Source organism: Acartia tonsa, chromosome 6 (genome assembly GCF_053477335.1).
Source record: "Acartia tonsa isolate MP-2025a chromosome 6, ASM5347733v1, whole genome shotgun sequence".
Classification (NCBI taxonomy): domain Eukaryota; kingdom Metazoa; phylum Arthropoda; class Copepoda; order Calanoida; family Acartiidae; genus Acartia; species Acartia tonsa.
The window spans coordinates 36,412,579-36,440,253 of NC_137265.1; the positions used below are offsets into that span (position 1 = coordinate 36,412,579).

At 31.2% G+C, this 27,675-nt stretch overlaps 2 protein-coding genes across 8 annotated transcripts in view; one reads left to right on the plus strand and one right to left on the minus strand.

Annotated features, from left to right (window-relative positions):
* Nucleotides 1–27,675, minus strand: part of LOC145322525 (activin receptor type-1B-like) — a 279,945-nt gene that overhangs the window by 131,161 nt on the left and 121,109 nt on the right. The window lies entirely within an intron of this gene.
* The window catches only part of LOC145322524 (protein spire homolog 1-like), a 199,256-nt gene that overhangs the window by 36,110 nt on the left and 135,471 nt on the right, over nucleotides 1–27,675 (plus strand). For all 6 annotated transcript variants that reach the window (XM_080164618.1, XM_080164622.1, XM_080164620.1 and 3 more), the window contains exons 2-3: nucleotides 22,351–22,433; nucleotides 27,525–27,648. In XM_080164618.1, coding sequence (XP_080020744.1) covers nucleotides 22,351–22,433; nucleotides 27,525–27,648 — 207 coding nt within the window. The remainder of the gene's footprint in view (nucleotides 1–22,350; nucleotides 22,434–27,524; nucleotides 27,649–27,675) is intronic.

The following is a 27,675-nucleotide window of genomic DNA, read 5'->3' on the forward strand; positions in this document are numbered from 1 at the left end:
GTAGCGCAGCAATAACAGGCTATATGTTAGGATATTACAGTATTACCACTTCTGTAGATTAAGATTATTAGTAAAAATTCTTTGGACACTGCTAGTTTGTGCTACCCAATCAAGATAAAACAAAGTTTTTGGAATTGCTTATAAAACTTTTGGGACAAGTAAAAATTACAGTCAAATCTACCCTCCCTCCCATTTATTAATATTTAAAATCCTCCAACAAACAAAGAAGATATATATCCTAGTTATTGAGTAGCTGCGCTACTTACAAGAAAAATATTGGACTAAAATGAAGGCTTGTCTTGGAAAGATATAATTTTATAAATACACAAATTATTTTTTAATGGCAAATGGAAAACAAGGAGGGTACATGTGACTGTTTATTACACTAGTCTCCAAAGTTTTAGATTAACGTTTTTTATTCGTCTGCTTAACAATTCTAATGTTTCAACCACTAATTTTAATACACAGGAGGGGTAATTTTGTGTATCATCATTGCGGATATACACAAATTTATCGGCCATTGTCTTATCTTTTAGGATCCCTGGCAGTTGTCTACGTCCATTTTGGAAAAAATTTTCCTTGCTTCTATTCAATAGCATAAATTATAAAATAGCTTCCGTATTTAAATTGAATTAATATCGAGTGTTAATCAAATACTATTTCTTTAAATTATATTTCCTTATTTAGAAAAAAGTGGTGACTAAATATTTAATATTGACTTATAAATATTAATTTTTATGAATAGGCTAGTTTTGAAAGCCTTTTCGATTTATTAAAATATTACTAAATTAAAATTTTTACGTCATATTATTTTGTTATATTTTACATATCTAAAGACTTTTGAAAGGGCCATAGGTAAACACGGATATGTCTTTAAGCAGTGTCGTGCACAGGGTTATTGTCTGGAAGGTGCAATTTCAATTGTAAGACACCCCTCTACACCACCCCTTTTCTACACGCTAATGTCCATAATTAGCGCAGCCACAATTTGCTGTTTTCTAAAAAAGAACAATAAATTGAAACACAGTTTGAATGTAAAATAACGTTTAACCTTAAAACAGTCACTATAAAAAAGGACAGTAAATTGTCATGCAGAAAGTATGTAGATAACATATATTTAGATGCAGCAAGTGCAATTATGTTAATAGAGTAGCAGTGTTATGAAAAAGTAAATACCTAGACAGGCAATATTCAAATTTAAAATGTTTAATTCATCAAATATGGTCAATTTTAATAAAGGCCAAGGGTGCCGTATTAAAGCTTAATTATTTTTTTTTGTTTAAAAGAATTGTCTGATTGTTTTGGAATTTTTTTTCAATTTTGTCATTCATCGAATATGTTTCATTTATATGAAGTTTTATATATACTGCTATTAAGTTGAAGAATCATCCTATTTTAAACCGCTCGCTAGAAATTAATTTAGAACTAATGGACATTTAATAACAACTTTATATTTAATGACCGTTTTTAAAAATTACAAACAAATTGGGTTATTTTCTCGATTATGAAAAAAATCTTAATTGTGCTTTTAAATAAACAAAAAATGCTAATATGTTATTGCTGCGCTTCATATGGACGTGAGTCATTTTTATCTTTACTTTTCATTGGGCAAAAAGTTAATGTTCGCTCCGTACATTCCTTAAATTGCTCAAGTAAAATAGATTACAATTGCCTTGAAAATTTACTTTTGTCTATCTGTTTAAATGCTGGCAGGGAACGGTTAATGACAGTTAAATTAATCTACAGTTATTTTTTTTCTTTCCAATATATTTTAGCTAAAAAATGTAGAAACTGCAAACAGTAATTTGAGGGTAATGGGGGAAATGATATTACCGTCCTATCCCTGCATCTCTGGCTTGTACATATGTGTTTAAATGTGTGGGATGTGTTAAAAGGATTTCAGCACACTTAGGGTGTGCATACAGTTAGGGTAAAACAAGAAAAACCCCGCAGGGTTTAACAAATAAACCTTTAGAATTAAAGTAGATCATTTATTAAAATACTTAATATTAAGTATATTAAGTTCTTAGATAGTAGATGTACTATTAGGCTATTTATATCTGCAAAATTACAAATTTGGCTAAAAAAAATCAAGAATTAAATTTGCTAAAAAGTAGGAACGACGACATTTAAAACTAAAGAATTATTGCCCTTCTAGTTAAAATGTATGTAATCACATTCTTTAAATACACCTTGGCAGGGAGAGGGGAGTTCTGCTGAAATTAATATGCACCCCATTTTCCCTCTTAATATTTATATGCTATAAAAGACAATTTATTAGGGACCAAAGAAACAGGGGAAGTTTTATAGTCTATTGTTCTATCCCCTCCTTTTTACACCATGGGTAACAAATCCTGGAAAAAAGTAAGATTGACAAAATTATAAGCTCATCAAAAAAAGCTTAGCAACTCCGGAATTATTTTTATTTTATTTCCTTTGGATTTAATCCTTCTTGTTATTGGCGGAGCTCCTCTCTATTTACAGAATGTCCGTCCGTCAGAATGACTAAAGATTTGTTTTTATATTTGCATTGTAAACTGGTTTACACTTGGCATACTCGCTCATCCATTAATGGACAACATTTTCCTTGTTTTAACATTTAAGTAGTATGAAAGAGTATATCATTAAAACCTAAACAGAAAGCTCTTTATCTAAATTCTGCAATAAACACATAGTCAAGTAACCAAGCCCAATGAGGTTAGAAAAAAATCAAAGACTTATTTGTTGATATTTAGCGCAGCAATAACAATATAAAAATAAAGTATCCATTGATCAGTTACATAGCAATAGTGCCAATATAAAGCTTCCTCCTATCTATTTAAGGACCAATATACAAAGTATTCTGCCATTTTTACAACCAGCAGAAATACAACTCCAATGTGTTTTTAGCAACTGTGTAAACCTCTGCCAAAAAAATATTTATAGTAACTGCCATAAATATTAAGTACATCTAATAAATATAATTGGTTTTATTACCAGTGTCAAAATTCCAATGAATATATTTCTGTTGGTTATAACAATGCCAGATACCCATATCATAGGAGTGTTAGTCTTTTATCCTTTTATCTTTCTAGATCTTAATATCTCCTTTTATTTTCTCTTTATATATGTTTAAAGTGCGAAGCTACTTTAAATTCATTCAATCCTTTTTTTTTTTATTTCATCCTTTCTTTCATTTAATTTGATTTACATCCCCTATGATAATAAGCATAATTACCCTTTTTGTCAAATGTACATAAAAGATATTGGTTGTAAAGTTTGGACACTTCTAGTTTGAAACAAACTAATCAAACTTTAATAAAGTACCCAAAGTTTTTAAGCCAATGAAAGAGATAACGAGGTTATAAAACTTTGGTTACAAATGTATTTAGAGTTCAATGTCCCCTGCCTCCCTATAAGATGTTACTTATGAATATAATTGTCCTTGTTATATCTAATGAATGGAACCATTGAATGTTATCATTTGGTAGATTTACACCATAAATAAACCTTGTTAAACTTATACTCAGGGAAATAGGGGTAGGAAAATAAACAATAATTTTTTTTAAAAATTGTAGTACAACCTGGCCCAATAAAGATTTTAAAAATTACCCCTTCTGTAGATCAAAACTTTTGGTTCAATTGTTCAAGATTTAATAAAGGTACTCAACGATTTTAAGTCAACGAATGAAAATGCGTGTTTATAAAAATTCTTTTTGTACTTCACAAAATAATATTTTTTATCCATTATCCCTGGCTTAAGAATTTAGCTAAGATGCCTATGCCATTTGGTATTGTCATTACCAAGGATGCGGCACAGCATTATGAGAAATAATTTACTTTGATGGACAACGTGTCATATACATCCATATACTAGGTATAAAGTAGGTATGTTACTAAATAGAATTTTGTCTTGTTTGAGAAACTTAATACAAAATACTTTTTGTTATAAATGTCTTTTAAGCATTAAAAATGTAAACAAATATTATTATTTGTTAGCTGTAAAACATTATAGGTACTCCCTTTTTTCCTGTTATTGCTGAGCTATTTTGATTGTTATATCAATCTATAATTATATAGCCACTTTATTTTATTCGTTGCTCAAAAACTTGAGTATTTTCATTGCTGAGGCCAAAACTAAACAAATAATTTTAATCTACAGTAGAGGAAAATTTTGTTAATCGCCATTGGTGGTGTATGCCAAATTCAATTTACCGTCCATTGTCTTATTCCTTAAGATTCCTGAATAATTTGAATGTTTGTCCTTGTTCATTGATCAATGATAAGTTCATGGTGGCACAAATTCTCTCCATAGAGTAAATATACATAGATTAACACAGATAATATCCATAGAGTAAATATATATAGGTTATCACAAATACTCTCAATAGAGTAAATATATATAGATAAGCACAAATACTCTCCATAGAGTAAATATATATAGATTAACAAAAACACTCTACATAGAGTAAATATATATAGATAAGCACAAATACTCTTCAAAGAATAAATATATATAGACAAATGTATATAGCTTAGCTAAATGCTCTCCATAAAGTAAGCATTCGTTAAGTATAAAAAAACATTGAATCTATTAAATAATTACTCTATGATAAAGGCCACCTAAATAGCTCGAGTTTTTATATAGATTTGTTTCTCCATATAGATTTAGTTGTTGTTGTTGTTGTTGTTGTAGCCATGATTCTCTGAAGTTAGGACTCAGATGCACACGGAGACTGGAAGTGAGAATCCTTTGGCCAATTTTAGATTGGTAAGCTTCGCGCACAGCTGATTGTATTCTATGTTACATTACAAGCTGACCCGCAAGTCTCGTGGAAGCTACTCAATTATTACATCACCCTGGCCTAGAGTTTTGGCAGGTGTTCCATATTAAGCCACCCTAATTAATGGCACTCTCATACGAGGAGCATGAATGAGGGAAAGCATGGTTAGAGCTGCTTGATTTGTAGAATCCTAACTTCCTACAAATCTCCCCCCTTACAACCCTAGGGCATCTTAGGGAAGGTTGCGTGATCATAATCTGACAAATTGCGACAGCATTTGTCAACCAAGTGCAAAGTCTATGTGGGGACTTGAACTCGGTTTCTCCCAACCACAGCGTAGTGTGCTAACCACTACACTATGGGACACTATATAGATTTAGTACTACCCCTATCTGATTATCTTTAATTCATCCTCTCTTAGTTAGATCCACGAAGGCATTATGGTTCATTAAAGAGATCATTAAGTACTTTTTATTGAACCTAAAGAGTTTTCCCTTAAAGTTTTTCTGTTGTTTTAAAACAAAATTAAAAATAAGGGTGGGTATAAGTTTTTCGTTTGTTTGGTACTTCAGGCCAGGTTAGATTGGGTAGGCCTACAGCGTTAGAGCATCGTAGTTATAGGCCCTGTAGGGTTAGTGGCCTTGCACGGGTATGGCATCGAAAAATCCCCCCCCCCTTATTTACAATTATTTAAAAAAAACGAGGGGGGGGGGAGTTATTAATACATTGATTTTTTTCAGAGAATTGAAATGTTTTCGTGGATCTTACTGTCTATTGAATGGTCTTCAGTATCTTAATGTTTAACTTCTTTTCTTATCTTTCCTTTTGGTTTCTTAGCATTGCCGCTCTTTCATATAGTTATGTATGTCTGTTTGTCTGTCTTACGGTCAGTTAGATGTTGATTTTTAATAGAAAAATCATTGTTTAGTCACTTATTGGTATGCTAAATATTATTTAACTGCTGCTAATTTGATTAGGAAGAATGCCTTGACTCATAAAGGAGGGACAGAAATAGCCTAATATAGCTATGAATTAGTAAACATCCTCCAAGGATCTATATTAAGTTTTCCTAAAAGGAAGAACTTAATCGGATCATTGGTAAGTCTGATCTTAACGGAAAACAAACAAACAAAAAACCTTACAACGTTATATGATAGACAACTTTTTAAAATTTTTGTTTAATATACATATAGTATTAGAGATATGCAATTTATTCGAGGAAAAAAGCAGATTTTTTACCATAAAAATTTGCAAAGAAATATTCAATAATATATTCATGGAGTTATCCAGTATTTTTCTTCCACAAATTTTCTTGAATGCATTCTTGATAGATTTTATATTTATAAAGGTTCAGCGCCCGCACAATGATAGAACAACTAGCTGCGGCTGTGGATTGCAAAGAAAAAGATTCGCTGACTACAAATATTTTTTAGGAATCTAAAGGGATAAGACAATGACCGATATATTAATGTACATCCCAAATGATGATACAAAAAATACCCCTTCTGTAGATAACAATTTATAGTTTTGACACTTAACATAATGAACCAACCAATCAAATAGCAATAAAAGTCCCCAAAGTTGCTGAGCCAAAGAATTATAAAACTTTTGGGACTCGAGTAATAAACAGGCCAATGTGCCCTCCCTAAATGCTAATCAGTAGCATAATGAGGATTGTATCTATTTGAAGCAGACGGCTGTGACAGTCTTAAAGATTATTTGATTTGATTATTTAATTAAATATTGCTGCGACTGTCGAACCACGATATTAATATTTGTGTGTGCATTTCAAAGATAAAAATATTTGTTTTGAATGAAAGAAAGTTGTTTTGGTTAATATTATATATTTGCCACAAATCCTAATTGATTGAATTGTCCCACAATTTTCAACCTTTAATAGCTTTAGAAAATTTTCAGAGAAAATGCCTTAGCCTGTAAACGGGCTCTTATTTTTTCCACTCAGAACTGGCAGGCAAAAGCTTCACTATTAAAGGGTTTATTGCAATAATTAACTAATATATTATGTTTTTGTAAGTCCTTTGTAAGTTAAACTTTGAATGTAACTCCATAAGCCATAATTAAAACGAAAGGCTTCAAAATGTTCGTTTGAAGCTAAAAGGAAACTACAATGTGTATCTGCCCACATACTGTAAACACATGTCAGAATCAGAGACAAATGAATCTGTAATCTTTGTTTGATTGTTTAAACTCTGAATCTTGTATGTATAGGGTTGAGATACAACAATAGATGTAGTATTACTTGGATATTACACCAGATTATCATGTACTCTAATAAATTAAAACTTGTAGGTGGCTAAAATAACGATTTCCTCATCCATCCTTTACCCTATCCCTCCCCAATGATTTTGAACAAAATTACCCATTCTGTAGATTAAAAGTATAGTTTAAACAAAAACTATAGTTTTCAGTATAATTTAATTTTACAGTCCAATGTCCCTTTTTTCCCTAATATACCCCAATAAATAAAAGAATAAGTATTAGGCATAATAATCACATATTTAACATCTAAAGAAAATAAAACAATCAAATTTTTTAATTAAAAATATTTCTTACTTTAACCACTGATTTTATTTATTTATTTCTTTATCCCAAGATTTTATTGGTTAAGGAAAAGTGTGAAAATCAAATGCATTGCATATTTTGATATTAATATTTTTATGAGTAATAAAAATTTCTGCATCTATCTTGTCCTTGACAAAGTACATGGATGCCCGTTTGTCTGTCTGACTGAAGAGAAAGATTTCATTTCTTGGAATCATTACGCTGGTTATGTGATGGTTTTAAGCTATTTTGTATATCCCAATATTATAGAGACATATTTATAATGGCAATAATATTTTTTTAACTTTTTTTCTCGATAAGGTTAAGCTAAAAAAATTTGCTTAGTAAAACCTTCCCGCAAAGGAGAACCTTATCGGTTCAGTGGTTAACAAGATTTATTGGTACAAACAGACACAAATACACACTAACAAACATCTTACGATATATGGATAAATATATTCTTGTTAATTAAGAATACATTTTCTCCTAAATCTTACAACCAATGACCGGGACCAATAAAAAGCTTTGCTGTGAAGAAAAGCTTTATCGATTCAGCGGATAATAAGATCTACTGGTACATACACACAGACAAACATCAAAACTATTCTTTATATGGAAAATTGTATCATTGTTAATTAAGAATGTATTTGCTACTTAATCTTGCCACCAATGACACTTTCTTTAAATTTTATCATCTTAACTATGCTGCAATCATCCTAAACCACACACAGACTCCTACTAGATACTGGCTATCTGGCTGGATATCTGGCCTTGCTATCCTACTCAAGATATCCAGATATTTTTAATCAAAACGTACAATTATACCAAGAATGATTATAATCAAGGTGCCATCACAGTAGTCAGTCATGAACTTAATAGACTAATCATTTTCTATTAAAGTACTCTAAACTGAGATTTGGGCCAATATCGAGCTACCCTGAAAATTCACAAGATCTATAGATATATTGATTTTAGAGAATAATAGCAATAAAAACTTCTTAAGCATTTTTGACTAACCTAGAACTAAAAAGGGACCAAAAAGGAAATAATTATTTTGATATTTGGTTTAGTTATCTAAATCTTTATCTCAAAACTTGACGGGATAATGCAAACGAACGAAAATGGCATTTGGAATAACATTGAAATGTAGCTTCCCTTAAATCGAACGGTGGACCACGGAACCCCCCCTTCCAACTTTGGTTGTATTCGGAAACTTATTCCCTACCCCCCAAGGTGCTCTAATTCTATTGAACACAAGCCCTATCCTGAACATTACCTATCCTAACCTATAGTAAACCAGAATCACAATAATATTTCTGAAAGACTAAAAAATCATTGAGGGGGTGGGGGTAGGGATGCTCCAATCACTGCTCGGGGGAAATTGCAACATAGAAAGAACAGAGGAATCAATTAAAGTAAAACTTTGCATTTGACGTTTAAGTGAATACCAAAACGGGGGGTGTAAATGGAATTAGAAATCATTTAGATTAGATTCTTTACATTTCAAAACAAGGACAAATAATTTTCATTTATAGCAAAGCCTTTTAGATATCTCTTTGTCTAAAGAAAAATTATGCTTGCAAACTAAAGAGTGGGGGGACATGGGAATGTAAATTATACTAGTCTCCAAAGATTCTCATTATCTGGACTAAAACTTTTGGCAATTTATAAAATCTTGAATGGGTTGTATATTTGCATTGTAAATTTTGTTTATACTTTTCTAGGTTGTACATTTATTTATCACCCATTGTCTGATCCCTTAACCCCTGGGGGGCCCTGATTACAGCAATATCAAACCCTGTAACTATTCTAAAGCTTAAAAAAAAGAACACGAAAAAGACATGAAAAAACACAAAAGCTTTCCTACCGACTTAACTTTTTATTAGCCCAAGCCAACGCCTTTATGCCCAAGAAAAAATAAGAAATTCTAATTTGAAATCAATCTTAATTTTTGTTGTTCCTTTATATTTTTACACGGTTTTTTAGTTGATATTAAAATTAAAAACATTACATCAAAAGATGTAGCTAAAACTTTTAAGGAACTATGTAAATTTAGGTAGAAAAATTAGAAAATGGTTAGGAAATTATTATTTAGCTTTCGATTATAATTCTAAGGGTATCTAAAGTATCTTGAAAATACCCCCCCCCCATTTAATTTTTGGAGACGGGAGCTTAATTTTTCATAAAGAAATAAAGAAAGTTTTATCTCTGGAAAAAAATCGTCTAAACTATTTTTTATAAATCCATGACGCATACGTATAAGCATATGCGTAATTGCGTATGTATATACCTATGAGGGATGGGGGTGCAATTAATCAAAAGCGCTGGAAATGTCAGACTTTTTTGGTGCTGGTTGCCGGATAAAGAAGAAAAATTTATTAGAAATTAGCTAAATATATCAAGGCTAAAGAATAACACATTGATTCGATTGACTTAACAATTTTTAGCTGATAAGCAGCCCCTTAATTGTACGCTAATTGTTTTGAAGTCCCGTCTGTACGAAAAAAGGAGATAAGAATTATTGTCACGCGCCAGACTTAGTAGCACTATGACTGCAAGTGCTGTTATTCTGTGAACAGAAGACTAGTCATATTCGCATTATTATAAACAGTAATTAACATCAGGAAGCCATAGCTACATTCATAAATTGAGTTTTGCAAGATTTCGGGATATTTTGACGCTATATTATTATTACTGTGGTATTGTAAGTTAACCTTTAGTGGCGTGTTCTCACTAACGAGCATCTTCTCTAAATATACCAGGCAAATAAATATTTATGTTTCTGCAAACTAGTGAAAAAATCATGATTATATATCCTATTATATAAAGTAGTAAGGTTTTTTGGCCTTAAAGTAAGATTTAAATAACTACTGAACCGATTAAGTTCTCCATCCTAGGGAGCTTCACATATGCCAAGAATGGTTTTAGGCTATTTTGTTTATACATAGATTTAAGTTTTTAGCTTGTTTTAAGATATTTTTCTGCCCTTCCCTGTCCTTCAAATACACTGACTCTAGATGGGCGCAAACGCTAGTTTTATTTAAATAATAACTATATTATCTTCAAAATTCCGCCAGCCCAAATTTTTCAATTGCAACAAAAAAAAATCCTAATGCAATAAAACAAGACATTTATCTTTATTATGATTTTTCGAAACTAATAGTAAAATATTTTTCTATATAAAATATATATTCATTCTAAGATGATTTTTGTTGTTGTTTATTTCTTAATTATTAAGAAAATTAGTTTTTTAATGATTGCCATAATGTTCATTATCTCATTTGCACACCCCTAGAAAAATATGTGTTGGGGTGTGTTCGCACACATGTTTTTTAGTTGTAGGGGGGGGAGGGGAGGTGTATTTAAATTATTTAAGGGTATGCTCAGGAATCTGAAAGGATATGCCAATGGACGATAAATTAATGTACACCCATATTAAAAGAAATGTTTGTGCAACTTAATCATGATTTCTTTAAAAGTTACCAAACTATTAAATCCAGCGAATGAAAGAACTTGTTAATAACGTTTAATGGACCAGTTTAATTTACTGTTCAATGTACCCAACTTTCCTGGGTATGTTAGTTATCAGGGTTGTAAATTAGTTCAGGGATAAAGTATACAGAAAAATAACAAAATAATAGCTTGAAGATTTCATTTTTATGTCTAAATATTTCTTGTTTAATGGAATAGTTTTGATTTTAGAAAAGTATAAATTGAAAAAATAAACCGCTTAAAACCATCCACAAACTTAAGGTCAACAACAAATGACCTAAAACCATCTATTGAAAGCCTCTCTAAATAAAAACTTTATTGAATTGGTTGTTTTTGACATCTCAAAACCTTACTACTTTATGTAATAAGATGATTTTATTTAATGTTTTCCCTTCCGCTTTATTCTTGAAATTAGTCAAGAAGGGTTAAAAGATCTCAGGGGTTGTTTTTTTTGCTGATTTATTATCCTACTATACATACATAATACATATGTAGTGTGCATTCATTTCCGCATAATATCACATTATCATATCATCAGAACCTAATATTATCGCAATGGCATAAACTGTCCCTTCCCCATTGCTTCTTTTTTTTGATTTTATACCTTTTGAGAATATGAAGGAAGGAGGGTGACTTTGGACTGTAATTTATACTGTTACCCAAAGTTTGAAAGTAGGATCTCTTATTTGTTGGCTAAACAACTTTGGGTAATTTGGTTAAAACTTGTGGTGTCCTACTTTTCAACTAATAATTTCAATCTACAGAAGAGGAATTTTATATATTATCATTGGGGTGTATATCAGTTAGTTGTCCATTGTCTTATCCCCTAGAACCCTGCGAATATGAAACACTGTACACAATAAGCGAAAGTGAATTGACACCAATATTTTTACATTTAACACAAAACAATTTAGCTTGGAGATAACTAATTTGTTTTTTACATAACTTCTGATGTTTCAGTTATTATCTCCTGGTTTTACTCATGCCAGGCAGCTGCCATTTTTTATGGGTAGAGGGTTTCTTTATTGAAACTTTGGCGTCTTGCTGTCGACGACTTGCAGTGATCTCTGACACTTTCCCTTCAATTCAAAGTCATGGTATACACTGCATAAGAAATCAGCACTGAAAAGCATTGATACCTGTCTATGTGGATCTTGTATAAAGTGTAAAAAGTGACAATAGTAAACTTCATTTAAAGCAAAGCAGACGATTTTCCTCCATCTTTATTCCCGTGGAATCTTGACTACATCAATTTGAAGAACATATCTACTTGAAGAATAACATAAATATTTTTAACTACAAATCTATTATCTTGTTGATTATCATTATTATTATCATATGTCTGCCCATGCAGAGTATCATGGGAATATTATTATTTGTTTTGGTATATGTTTACCATAAACATTATTATCCAGTATTTAATGAAAAAAAATACTGATGAATGCTATATATTTGTACACACTATAGCCCATTGTGAGTAGCCCCTTCACCCTACCCGAAGCCTAGCGGGTCCAATGTCATATATTTTGACAGTTTACTAATTACAATTTTTTAACTCTATTATTACTGTGTAGTTAGCTTAATGTTTTTATTTTTCTTTAAATTGTTTATGTTTTTTTTTTTAAATTTAAATGTATGATAGTTCCTTTAAATTAATATGTGATTTAATTATGTATAGTTTGTTCTTAAAAGAATAAATTATTAAATAAATATAAAAAAAAAAAAAAAAAAAAAACATATGTATATATTTCTTAGTATGTTAGCTAATTAACTTACAAGGACAATTTTATCCATAAATAATAAGGACCAATAACAAGTTTAAAAAATTAATTATTATGACAAATGACTACAGGATATAGGTGGATAAATTGACAGGGGGAAATTTGTCGTTAATTTAGCTTGCTAATATGGACCTCATTTATTGATAAGTTCTTCCATCTAGTAGGAGGTGAGGGTATTGGATATAGTAGGTGGTTTAAATCGTTATTTTAGCCAACTGCGAGCATCACTTTATCAGAGTACATGAAAATCTGGTGCAACATACAAGAATTAAAATATCGATTTTTTGACAGTAATAAATATGACATTTGCAATTAAAAAAGATTTCAGAAATATAAAATAAATCAATTAAAAACTTACATACATAAGTTATAGAGAAGCTGTGCTTCTTATCAATTAGAATATTAAATTATTATAAATCTTTTAAAATGTTAATTTTCTAAACCGAATTTCTTAAGAAAGTTTAATTTTTTTTAACTTTTAAAAAGAAAGAATGGGTATATAAATAAATATTGATTTATTTTCAAAATTTAACTTTCTTGAGGAGGTTAATAACTTTTATTTTTATTTTATTAAAGTAAGGGTGAGATACCTTCCCCTAAATTAGTTATAAATGAGACTATATAATTCATTATTTGTTAGAATTATCTTAAAAGATAAATTAGGCTACTTTGTTAAATTTGAAAAATCATATTTTAAAAATATGCGCGAACAGAATTCAGCCTTGGAATATTCTAGATAACGCAGGGATAGAGGGATAGGACAGTATTGTAACTATTTTTGGGTATAGTCCCTTTCGTGGTAACGCTCCTTAAGGGGCGATTTGTCGTATTTTTAAAATGGCTTTTAATAGGTTAGGTTAGGTTATATTGGGTTAGGTGATTGTCCCACGGGGTTAGAGCCCACCGCAGGGGCTATAAATAGGAGAAAAGCTACTGTGGAAAATACGAAGAATCGCCCCTTAAGGAGTGTTGCCATAAAAGGGACTATACCCCTATTTTCTTTAGTATCTTAAAACTATTGGGGGTACAAAAAGGATTTAGCTTTATCTAATCGCTATTTTCGTTTTCCTCCCTGGAAAAAGTGACGTGATGCCTACTACTTATAATTAGGTCCTGGAAGCTCAGCAACTCTTTAGTTACCTTTGCTACTTTTTGTTGTTTTATTACCACGGGGTATTGGACTGTAAATTAAATATGTAACCAAATTAAAATGTGGCTACTTTTATACAATTTTGATTGGTTGGTTCATCTAACTAGGAGTATCTAAATTCCCCCCCGAAAATTATAATAAACAGAAGGCTAATTTTGTAAATCATCATAGGAGGTGTATAATAATTTATCGTTATCTTTTAAGAATTCTAGGATTGCCTGAGTATTAGGTTATGGATTTGTGTTTCCTTGTGTTAAAAATATGTGCTTTGTATGCTAATTTTTGATATATTAAATTTTTAAAGAAAAAAGGGTTTCACATTATTCTAATTAAAAAGAATAAGGCTTGGTAGCGAAGCTACTTCATAAGAAGGATATGTCCCAAATTTGTTGATTTACCGACATTGTCTTACTATTGCTGTATTACTAACTAGCGGCTACGCCCCTAGAGGCCTCTAGGGGCACTTGAGGCAGAGAGAGTCGAATTTAATAACCCAATTTCTTATTTTAGATTTTAAAAAAAGTTTAAAAAATGTTTGGGGGGGGGGCAAATTTTTTGTTTTTGTTTGGGGGGGGAGGGGGTTGGGGGGTGTCCCACCCCCAAAAATAGTTATAAACCTTCCCGGGACCTATGAGAAGCTACCCTGTTAAGGAGAACCCGATCGTTTCAGCGGTTAGCGAGATCCTTCGGTACAAACAAACACACAGACACACAGACAGACAAACAAACATCCTGTTACTTTAGTATAAGGATTAAATAATCATTTTTTCCCTAGGAATTAACATGTCTCCAAAGAAAAAATCAAATCATTTTAAAACTAAAAAAAGTTTTATTCATTTTATTTTGACAAAACTGAATTAGCATTTAAAATTTCAAAGATAAAGGTTTTTAATTTTACCAGTATTTTTGGAGATAACATTATTTTTAGTTATTAAAAGTGTTTTCTCATAACCGCGATATTTAAACTTATAAATAGTAGAGTTACTCTATGACTATGGCTTGTCCGTGAGTGACTATCAAGTATGCCATTTATGTTATAAAAGCTGTACTGCATTAGAGTTAGCTGTAATTTTCCATTTATTAAGGTTGCTGCGCTACTTTTAGACAAAATTCTTTTGTTGTTTTATATAAACATCTTTATTTTTGTCCGTTGAGCCTTTGGATTAAAATTTCAAATATTGACAAATATATTAATACTTTTTTGACATTTCAGGTACGTTAACACCTTGGCTTTCAATGTTCAAAGATCAGCATTACATCATCATCTCATTATCTTAAGTATTAAGTTGTATGTGTGTGTATGCTGGCATCTAAAAGGATAAGACAATGGCCGATAAATTGGTGTACATCCCCAATGATGATACACAAAATTACCCCCTCCTGTGTATTAAAATCAGTGGTTGAAACACTATGAACCAACCAATTAAAATTGAATAAAAGTCCCCAAAGTTGTTAAGCCAACGAATAAGAAAACGTTATTATAAAACTTTGGGGACTAGTGTAATATACAGCCCAATGTCTTCTCCCTCCCTGGTGTGCATGTTCTCAAATTTTCTTAATAGATGACCCAAAATGGACCTATGGGTGCCCCCCCCCCCAAAAAAAAAAGACCCTATGTGCAAAGTAGAATATTTTTTCATTATTTTATTTTATGCGGCTTTAAATCGTTTTTAAAATCGGTAATCAATAAATTAAATGTTAATAGGACTTGAGTAATTATTATTTTGGGTTAGTGGTCGATTTAGAGGCGTAATAGTCGTTTTTGGTGTATTTTACTTTTTGTTTTTTAGTTTAGGTGCCTTTACAAAGAAAAATTACACTTTTATAGAAACTATTTTGGCTCTTTTCCTTTAAGATTAAAAGATATAAAGTAGAATACATTATTTCGCCAGTGTAACACCAATAATCCCTCCGCTTTAAATTAAAATTTTGTTTACAGCCCCGCGAGGAATTTCTACCACTCCTACCTATTCTACCATAAAATAAAATTAAGCATCAATATATGTTTAAATTAAGATAGTGTGTGTGTGTGTGTGTGGGGGGGGGGGGGGGTATTTAGTCGGTTTACAAAGATTTTACTCAGGATATTAACAATTTTTTGCAAAAGCATTGCAGAAAGGGAGAGAACAATAAATGAATCTTTCCCCCAAATATCTGCCTTTTGTAGCTGAATTATATGTGACTGAAGAAAAATTAGGAGAAATAATATTTACCTTACTTAATACACTAGTCCCCAAGGTTTTATAATAACTTTTTCTTATTTGATGGCTTATCATTATTGCCATTATTTATTTTATAAATTTTGGTTGGATGTTTCATTCATTTGAGTGTCCAAACGTTTCAACCAATAATTGTAATCTACAGAATAATTGTGTATCATCATTGAGGATGTACATCAATTTATCGGTCATTGTCATATCCCTGTATCCCTGATGAAGTATTGGCATGACTAGATTGCAAAATTAACAACTTTGCACAAATCTCTCTCAAATTTCTTCTTCACTTTGCTCAGCAGCGAAGCTTCTCGATATCTTTTTTTCTGTTTAAGTCTCTCTTTATGGATATTAAGATACTTACCCCTAGCCTCTAGGAGAGGGCGAAGGAGTTCATGAAAATAGCCTTAAACATAAAGACATTTACAAAGATTCCCTGAAAAGTACAATTAATTTGGACCAGCAGTTTCCGAGATCTTTAGCATGCAAATGTTTGTTTGACAGTGTTTATTGATTGTTGAATGATGTTTTGTGTGCAATTACGGTTATAGAGTAGCTGCGCTTAATTGAATATTATAAATAATATTATCTTTTTTTTTTGTAATTTTTGTCTTAATGAATTTTTTGATATGTTTGTTCTTGTATTTTTACATTTAGTAATGCAATGATTGTTGCAAAAAAAAGTTTTATTTTCTAAAAGCCATTCACTCAAAATGCCAAAATTAAGCTTAAAATTACTTTTTTTTACTCAAAATATTGTTGAATATAAAAAGTACTTTATTTGATAATTAACAATATTAAGGTCATGTTTATTAAAACATTAAAGGGGATTATTTTTTTTGTGATAAGAACATTATTTTAAAAATTAGCCGATGTATTTTATAGTTGTGGGTCTGTCTCAAAAACTATCTTATAAGTTTCTTAAATCTTTAAAGAAATCACTCATCGAAATTTTAGACCAATGCCCCCCCCCCCTGTCCAATTTTTACATGTCATATAAAAACGAAAATTATCCTCATTCCCTCTTCATCGCCATTAGCTTACAAATAACCATAAAGGATTCCTTTTTTGTATGTCAGATTTAAGCATGTTGCAAAATTGCCATGTACCCAAAGTGATACATTAAAGCTGTTTAAAATTTTTTAACAGTTTAATTTTGCCGATTTGAAAAAGCACAGAAAATGCGGAAATTGACAAAACACATCCTCGTAATGTCGAAAATGCTGTAGCTGTATTTTTGCTGGTTGTTTAAATAACAGAATCCATAAACACAGTGATCTAAAGGGATAAGACAATGGTAGGTAAATTTATGTTCATCTCCAATGATGATGCACAAAATTACCCCTTCTGTAGATTACAATTGGTGGTCGAAACTTTTAGACACTCAACTTAATTAACCAACCAATAAAAATTCAATATCCAATGTTGTTAAGCCAACGGATAGGAAAACGTTATTTTAAGACTTTAAGGACTAGTGAAATAAACAGCTCATTGTCCCCTCCTTCCTTGCCACACGTGTATAAAACTAACAGTATAATAATCTTGAAACAAAGCCCTCACAAGTGTTTTTCTAGGTTAACAACAATTTTAACTTGATACACATTTATTCGCATGCTTGAATATGATAATTTTGCATAGTACATACATACTTGCATTATTTAGCACATGTAAAAAAAATGCTTTAAATAGGTCTGATTGTGTTATTTCAAATGTAATGTATAAGCTATTAAAAGGAGCGCAGTTGCTCTTAATTTGAACTCATAAGTTTATCCGTTTTTTATCAGAAAATTTCTAAAAGTAACAATAGATAATTTTCTAATTTTTAGGCTTTGGGGACTTTATTAAATTTTGATTGGTTGGTACAAACTACCAGTGTTTTCTCCAATAATGCTAATCTACAAAAGGGATTATTTAGCTAATCACAATTGAGAGTGCACTATAATTTATTGCCCGTTGTCTTATCCCTCAAGATACTTAAAAGTCACTGTTTTTTGTAAACATTATTGGACAAATGGACAGACGGACATACATTATAATAGAGTAACTACTCTACTAAAAAATATGAACGAATCAGCAACTCTTTATTATCAACCTTATATTATAGATAATAAATTAATGTGGTGCCTTTATCTTTATGATTATATTACGGTAATTAATTGCTGACTTAATATCATATCATAAAACATGATATTAATATCAATATAGTAAAAGTTTTAATACATATGAAAAAAACTATTTCATTTCAATATTAGATTTTTTTTTTTAAAAGGGAGATGTCAATTTTTCTATGAGCGATTTTTCTTGGGAGGGTGGTATTACCCTCCCTCAAAATAGTTATATAATTTCCCAAATATGGTTATAAATCTTCCCAGGGCCCATGAGAAGCTACACTGTAAAGGAGAACCTAATCGGTTCAGCGGTTAGCGAGATCTTTCGTTACACACAGACAGACACAGATCTTGTTACATTTAAATAAGGATTAAACCGCTGTATGTAGATCAGCAAAAACATGAAATTATAAATGCAGAACAATTAAGTGACGTATTGACGGATGGACATACATTTCCTAATTATTGAGTAGCTTCGCTACTGTTAATAGCAAAATTTGACTTGCAAATGAAGTTGTAAAAATATTTGAAATGGTTTTCCTTTTGGGGAACTTCTTAATCTCATGTTTCAAATTATCAGGGACAAATGGATGGGACATTTGAAGTTTTATTTCATACTTTATTTTCAATCTACAGGAAGAAAGAATTTTAAAACTTAGCAGGGAAGCTTCTCTATTATTTACTGTCCGTATGTCCTTAACGCTGAATGGGGTATTGTGATTTTCTCGGCTGCTAATTAAGATAGACTTCTGCTTTTTATTGAAGATACCCCTTACTTATCCTGCTTACAATTTATTTGGTCCGTCAGTTTGTCGGTCATGCTACAAAAGCTTTTGCGATTTTCTGTTTTCTTATTTTATATCTTTTTCTGCCCCTCTCCCGTTTTTTTTATGGACACTGAACATCTGCTTTATAACTCACTTTATTTTATCTTCTTGTATACCCCTATATCTCTGAGAAATAAGAAACGGGTGGATACGTGAATGTTAAGAAAGTTTTATAAACTTTGGATTGTTTAGAAGTTAATTTTTTAAAACTTGTCTCATTTTTTGCATATTATTACCTCCTTCTAAGGTTGGAGGTAACATTTTAATGGGGAGGGAGGTGGTTAAAATCTCTATTTTTAAAATTTTGGGGGTATCATCGTTATTTGGGGGGTAAAAAGCCCATTGCTGCAATCCTAATAAGTACCTGACGTTGTTAAAAAAAGCAAGGTCTGAATTTTGGTTTTAATTCATAAAGAAATGGAGTTCTTTAGGAATTTGACAATTAACGACGAATAGATGGACATAATTAAATTAATGGTTCAAACTGTTTTGTACCATCCAATCAATATTTAATCAAAGTTTTTAAGCTAACAAATGGGAGGATCTGTTTTTAAGCGTCACTTAAATTCCAATGTCCCTTCCCTCCCGGCCTGGTTTACAGTGAATGGATTGTTGTTAATATTATAATATCATTTTGAAAACTATTTAGGCAAAGCAAAAATATTTTTTGTACTATATCACGTATGTATGTACCTACATACATATAAACTTTTAACCCAACAAAAAGATTGTTTATCAATTACAACGGAATTATCTACAATGTCTTTTAATTGGGGGGGTTTGATAGTTTAACCCCATTACAAGCAATGGCTCTATTTTTTTTGTTAAAATATCAATGCTAGTAAACAAAATATTGTAAGTGCTATTAGAGGCACTTACAATGTGGTTGTTTTGTGAGATCTCCTGCAAGAAAACAAGGGCATCTTGATCACGGTTTGAGTCTTGTTTGTGCAAAAGTCTTTCTTTCACAGGAGCGCAGCTGCTCTATAAAAACGTACATAACGTCAGTACGTCATCCTTTGTCAAAGTACCAGTGTGCATTGGTGGATTTTTAAAGTTTCAAATCCATTCCTGTTAAAATTTTTGCAGAAGTTCTTTCAAATTACTGCATAACTTGTTAGTCTGTTATCGCTGTGATACTTATGGAAAATATTTTCTTTTTTATAATAGTACTCGGTGAAAATGTACACGATAGAATTTATACAACTAAAGATAACTTCATAAATCCATAGAAAAAAAACATTTACGTCATTTGAATGTAAAATAATTGAACCTCCATAAAACTTAATTCTTAAGTTATAAATCATTAAAAATAAGTTGTTGATTTGTGTGTAGAAAATATAATAATAATCATAATAATAGCAAAAAACTTTAATAGTTTTATTTTGTAATTTACAATTCAGTTTAGTGGTTATGAGTTCGTATCTTACACAAAATGGTTCTACTGATTCTAATAATAGATATATATTAATTGGATGTTGCACCAGATTTTCATGTACTCTAATAAAGTGTTGCTCTCAACTGGCTAAAAAGACGATACCCCACATCCACCCTCTCCCCTTATCTCCTATTGGATGCACGAACTGACCAAAAAACGGGGTCCAATGAGCGAGCTGAATTAACGACAAGTTCTCCCCTGTCAATACATCAACGTATATCCTATATCCATTATAAAAAATTCCACTGTTTTATACGAACACCATTGATTTATAACTTTAAAAAAGCCAAAATGCGCAAAAAGGCTGTAAATCATTTTGCTTATAAATAGAAATAAAGATAATCATAATTTTTCTTTAGAATTTCCATAACTTAAATTTAACGGCTAAATTTCTCTTGCACACGTTAGAATGTAAAATAATTTTTGCTGTGCAGTCATTATTTTTATCTTGAAAGGAGGAAAATTTCACAAATATTAATATATTCATCTTTTTCCTCTAACATTCTCGATCTTTTAGAACTTGTCTTAGACTGATTTTAAACTGTTTCCTTTTTGATTGTGAATGTTTTACCTAAACCATTGTAAAAAACAGCCTAAAAACTATCCAGGACCATTACAAAGAATTTGATTTATAGACCTATAGGCATAGACGTCCAAGGATGGAGGTGTAGGGGTGTTACCCCCCCCCCCCCTTAGAAAACTTGCTGTTCAAACCATTAATTAATCCATTGAAGACACAGACTGTTTTATCAAATAATGGGTAGCGCGGATTTTTTTTAATCAGCCTGTGCTTAACAGATTAAAGATTACTTTTATACGAGCTACTTCGTCATTAATAAAGGGATTTAGAATTTTCATAAAAAATATTTGAAAAAACTATTTTTTTTTTGTAAAATCTCTATAAAAAAGAGATAGGATGGATGTCTGCCAGTCTGTATGGCTGTTAAGTTCTCGTAAACCACTGGGACTATAGAGTTATCTCTTACAGAAGCTTTAGGTCTTTGGAAGGTTTTAATCTACTTGTGGGGGATCACATTTTTTTGTTAACATGTCAAATCCATTAAATCTCTGAAAAGCCCTCCTTTTTTTACTTGTTAATTAACTACATTTTAATCAGACCTTAATGAGAGCTCGGATTGATTGGATTCTTTTTGGTACAATCAAAAGGGACACTCCGTTTTTTTAAAACTAGCCTACAGCTCACGTTGTTCGCTGGTCTGTAATGCTCTTGAGAATATTTAATATCCGTACTGGAAAGGTAGAAGGCTAATGCAATTATTTAGGTATAAAATCCGATCAGTTAAGAATTTGTAGAGGACCCGATCTTTCAACCGAAAACCACAGTTTGAGTCCCAGCAATAATTGAAAAATCAAGATTAAATAAATATGTATGTAGCAAAAAAAGCATACTGATGATTTTTTAATCTTTCATATTTATAAGATAGATTGAAGTATATGAATTTCCATTTAAACCTGTATATTTTCTTTGTGTAATATGGTCCATTTTTTTGCCAAGCTTTTTAAAAGCATATTTGATACCTAAGGTTTTTAAATATTAATTGACAGTTAAACTATGTGTTTTTAAAAATGAATGAATCTAAAAAATACTTTATTTTTTCTGGCCATAACAGTTGGTACATCTGATTAAGTAAATTTCAATGCTTACAAAAAAACAAAATGTAGATTTTTATGACAAAAATGTTTTTCTTCAGATATCATATCTCTCAATTAGTAATAGTTATTTTTTATATCCTATTATAATAGACAGATATCCGCTGATAGTAAAATGAAAAATTATAAGATTAATTCTAGTTTTGTTAGCCCTAATGCCATTGCTAACAAAACTGCTATACTATTAATACCTATTATTGATTGTATTTTATCATTCATAGAAAATTTGTGTAATATGTAACGATACATGATTTTTTACTATGGCTCTGAGTATGTTTTGAAAACATACTTGAATAATTTTCATGATGTTCAAAGACATATTTTAATATATTTATTAAATTTCAGAGCCTGGTTTGTTTGTCCCGACTACTGGAGGCATTGGAAGACGACCTATACCTTGTCACTTCAACCAAGCATATTTGGCTCAGGTAAACTTTTCTTTTTTTGTAGAATTTCCATAAGATTCTGGTTTTGGTAGCTTTAAAATTAGAGATAGTGTTAATTTATCTATCATTGGACATTTTTTACCTATAACGGCTAGAATCACAGAGAGCTGTTCATTTTTTGATTAACTTAAATTTATTCTAATAAATATCTGTCATTTTAATGTACAATAGCTACCAAAACAAAATATTTTTTTCTCCTTCGATTTTGAAATACTGAAAGCAATGGCATATTTTGATTTCCTTGATAAAAAAATGGGAGGGACAGGACAATGATGATGAAATTAATCTGCAGACTTATTTTATCACAATGTTTACAATTAATCAATGAATCATTCTAAACGAATTTGGATTAAGATTAATTTTTCAAACATTGTCATACCCACTTATCCTTTGATCGAAGCAGCACCAATACAAATTTGTTTCCTGACATTGCTTTTTTGCCTGTTAAATTCAGGGATAACAGGAAATTTAAAAATAATTATAGAGTTGCTACGCTTTGATTTGGAATCTAACAAGAAGAATATTTGAATACGAATGAAGTACTAAGATACACATGTAAAAGTGCCTACCAAGCGCTGAAACCCCCTCCTTTTATTTGAAATTAATTGCAAATCTGGAGGGGGGGCTATGCCTACCCTCTGCGGGAAGCTTTAAACCTGCGGGGCTACCTAGTACTCAATCTAACCTAATCTGACGTTTAAAGAAAACACTATTCCACCCATTATTTATAATTTATTTTAAAAAAATGGAAGAGGGGTTCTATGCTCAAATAGGCAGTTAGAGGTAAATTACCTATTACTCAACTCCTGGTTGCATCTATTGCTATTGCATTGAAAATGTAATCAAAATATTAATTGCGGACAATTAAATTTAAGATGGCCGAGCGAATATCAAAATAATGGGGTGCAGATAATTTTTTTTAGAAACTGGTTGGCAGAAAAAAAAAAATAAGTTTTCAGGGAGTGACGCTTTTCGTTAACTAACGCATGTCTGTTTATGTGATAAATAGACCGTTTAGCAAACCCGACATATATTGAGAAAAATTATAATTTTAGGATCTACTTATACAGTCTTTCAAATTTTAACAAAACGTGCCTCAGATTTATGTAATGTTTTCTTTATCCTAAAAGTTGTTCTCTGTGTACTTCTTGTGGACATAATCATGCTTGTTTTTATCTTTTATTGTTTCTGATATGTCTTTTCGACCATAAAACGGCAACGGCTGCTTTTACTTCTTATTTGTGTATATTCCACTTTATAATCAAACTTAAGTTGTAATTAGAACAAACTAATTATTGTTGTTTATAACAGGGATCTAAAGGGATAAGACAATTACTCCTCCCTTACTATGTTTACAATTTTATAAAAAGTTCCGCCTCCCTCTCTTGTTTACGCTTCTCATTACGGTTGCAATTTTACAAATTTGTTTGGGCCACTTTTTCATCAAAACTCACTTTCAGGCAGAAAGGGATCCCTAAGATAATTTTTAAATTAAATTTTAAGATAATTCAGTACTTTACACGTGTCTAAATGTTAAGATTGAGATATTTTGAACATTTTTTGTTAATTATGTTAAAAATCGTAATGAAATGCTACTCAAAAGATACCTAGCGAATTAAAGAATTCATTGACTAGAAGAAACGTTAGAGGAAAAATAGCTTTCTTTCAATGATAAATCCTTTACTTTATACCAGGAGAATTCCATCCATCAAAACTTTGCAGAAAAAAAGTTTGCACAATCTTTGCATTACACCAGTGTAAGAGCGTGCACATGAAGGGGGGATAATGGGTTATTACTTCCCCTTTACAATTTCTAGGAACGATGCATTGTATTATCCGCCCTCCCCTTAGAATTTTTTTTTTTTGGGGGGGGGGGCGTTAGCATTTACCCCTTCATAACAAATATCATGTGCACGCCATTGGCCAAGTTTGCAATTTTCATCACTTTATCTCAATTCTTTTTTTCTATTATTAGGCAAGGAAGTCCATAGCTTAATAAACATTAGCTCCTTATTTATTGACTTGGTGCAGATCAGAAATCTAAAGGGATATGACAAAGGACTATAAATTGATGTACATCCCCAATGATGATACACAAAACTACCCCTTCTGTTGATTAAGATTAAACACTCTACTTAATTAACCACCCAATCAAAATTTACTGTCCCCAAAGTTAAAATTAGTGGTTAATTCGTTTGAACACTTAACTTAATAAACAGACTAATTAAGATTCACCAAAGTCCCCAAAGTTGTTAAGCCAACGAATAATAAACCGTCATTATAGAGATGAGTGTAATATACAGCCCATTGTCCCCTCTCTCTCTCTCTGGGTGCAGCTACTCTTCAGTTAGGATCTGTCCGTCCATACGTCATTTATGGGATATATTGATGCTTTACCTTAAAGTACCTGTCGGACTTTGAAAACGTCCTCCTACCCCTTATTTTTTAAATAATTGAAAATGGGTAGTTTGTTATCCTCTTTGCCTATCTCCTGCCGGGATAACCTAAACTAAAGTAATGAACAAACAAACAAGGGTTTGTGAGGGGAAACACCGATTTATTTATATTTCACTAACCTATTCCCCCTTTTGGTGTATACATATATTATCAGTAATTTCGCAAGAACATTAATTTTTTAAGGGAACTGAGATTGAGGGCACTTAAAGGGGCAGTTGCAAACGTTTATTCGCAATAACAAAAATATTTAAAAATTACAAGGATAGTTATGTCCATTGATAGCACATCAATAAAAAATATTATTTGTTTTGGGTCATTTTAAAATGAATCTCTGATTGATGTATTGCCGTGAATGTAGGTCTATAAATTGAAACAATAAAATATTTAAAATCCGCCAATAAACAAGAAAGATAGGGTTTTGTTTAAAGAAACATACTAATTTAGGTTTTCTTAGTTTATAGACTTCATTATTAGGTAGGTATTGACTAAAAATATCGAGATACATTTTTTTCTGTTGTTTTATAGGTACACTTTAGTCGTGACTTTAAATTTAACGCCTTTATTCCCTTTAAAACTAGAGAGCTGAATCTGGTTCTAAGATTATTTACAATTGATAATTACAGCAGGTTTTAGTGGGTTTTCCTGATATAACTATGCTGTGATATGATTATAAGTGTAGCGTTAGGCCTGAAGAGAGGGGTTGATAAAAACTCTTGCCAAGGATTATTTCCGGACCAGGGTTCACTTAAAGGGACACTTAGGCACTTTATAATGTTATTGCATTTATTTTATGTTCTTTTTTTGCTTTCTCTTGGGCACTTTAATATTATTGCATTTATTTTATATTCCTTTTTTGCTTTCTTTCTATTGGTTATAGAGTATATTAGATTGAGACAATGTCGATGATATTAATCCACAGCCAATTCCCCCCCCCCCCTCCAAGGCAGAATTTCTCATGTTTTTTAAGGGAAAAGATTAATTCTTTGTCCATTGTTATAGCCCTAAATATGTGAATGATAAGACATTGAAAGATAAATTAATCTTCTATTAAATTTGAAATTTGATATTTTTAAACTAACTTCAATATATTGGAAGGGAGTCTAATTTGTCTTTCGTATAAATACAATTCTATGTCACTTTATTTAATTTTAATTAGTTATAAATGCAATTGCGTTTTTTTTATATTTTCAATGAAGCTTAATATTAGTCATTAGCATTTTTTACTGCTTTACAATAACATATTCTTTATAAGTTTATTTCTGAGTATCTTCCATTTTATCCGCCCGAATTATTCCAGGATCTTGACACTTTTTCACTTCGATGATAATCAGGAATAATGTGGTAATGCCTTGGCCCATAAAAACAACTATTAGCACTTCCCGATAAAGGTTTTTCAATCAACAAGTTGCATGTCTGTCTTAGTTATGCTTATATAAAAGTAACAGGCTGTTTGTCTGTGTGTACCGAAGTATCTTTTAAGGAAACGCATAACCGTATATTTCTCATTCACAGTGAAGCTGCTAATAGATCCTGGGAAGGTTTTTTAACTATTTTGGGGAATAGTGTCATCGCCCCTAATAAATGGCCTTCGTACCCCCTTTGTTTTCTAATTTAAAATTTTAAATTGAAATGGGGGTTGGGGGTCGACTTTTACCCTTCGTCCTAAGATCTCGAGGGGCATAGCTGCTAGTTTCACATATAATAAACAGTTACAGAATAATTATAGTTCATTTTTCTATCCCTATAACCCTATTGTATACACGGAAAATGGAAGGTGTAGCCAAAAAAAATGATAACATCGTATACAAAAAAGTAAGGTCATGTTGACATTTTTTCACACACAATGGTTTAATACTTCATAAAAATATTAATACCATTATATAAAGTAGTAAAGTTTTTTGTTTGTTTGTCAGTCAAGATCTCGTGAACCACTAAACCGATTTAGTTCTCCTTTACAGTGAAGCTTCTTGTAGGTCCTGGGAAGGCTTTAAACTATTTTTGGGGAGGGTGTCTTTACCCCCCTCCCCCCTCCCAAAAAAAATAATTTTCTTTACTTTTGAAACTCAAATATAAAATGGGATGAGGTCGACTTATCCCCCTCCTACCTTAAGTGCCCCTAGAGGCTTCTAGGGGGCGTAGCCGCTAGTTTTATTATATAAAGTAGTAAGATTTTTGTTTGTTTGTCAGTCAAGGTCTTGCTATCCACTAAACCGATTTAGTTCTCAATTTTAGGGAAGCTTCACATAGGTCCAGGGATAGTTTAAAGCTCTTGTGTTTCAAATTAAAGTATATTTTTCTCCCACACCGTAGCTTCCATCCCCTAATTGTAAGGGGTGAAGCCACTTGTGATATTAACACTAAAATATACATATTGTAAATAATATTTTTACTCAGCTTGGGTAGTTTAAAAAAATATTAATGACTTAAGCTATCTAAACTTTCGTGTTAACTTTGTCAACCATAAAGATAATCAAAGAAAAACTTTACCTCGTAGTTTAATTTAAAATATCTAAAACTACATGGTTAAAAATGAAGATTCTTAGGTTATAGGTAAAAAAATATCATTCGGTCAAAAATTCACTTGTCAGAAATTCCTAACCCTATTTGTTATTTCAGAACTGATGGTTGTGTGGACCCCCGGACATTTATTCCCCCTGGAGAGGAGGAAATATCCAGTTTTGAGGGAAAACGACGGATGTTCTCTGATAATGCCAGAGAGAAAACTGTCGAAGAAAATAAGGTAGGCTGTCGAGAATTTACTTTTATA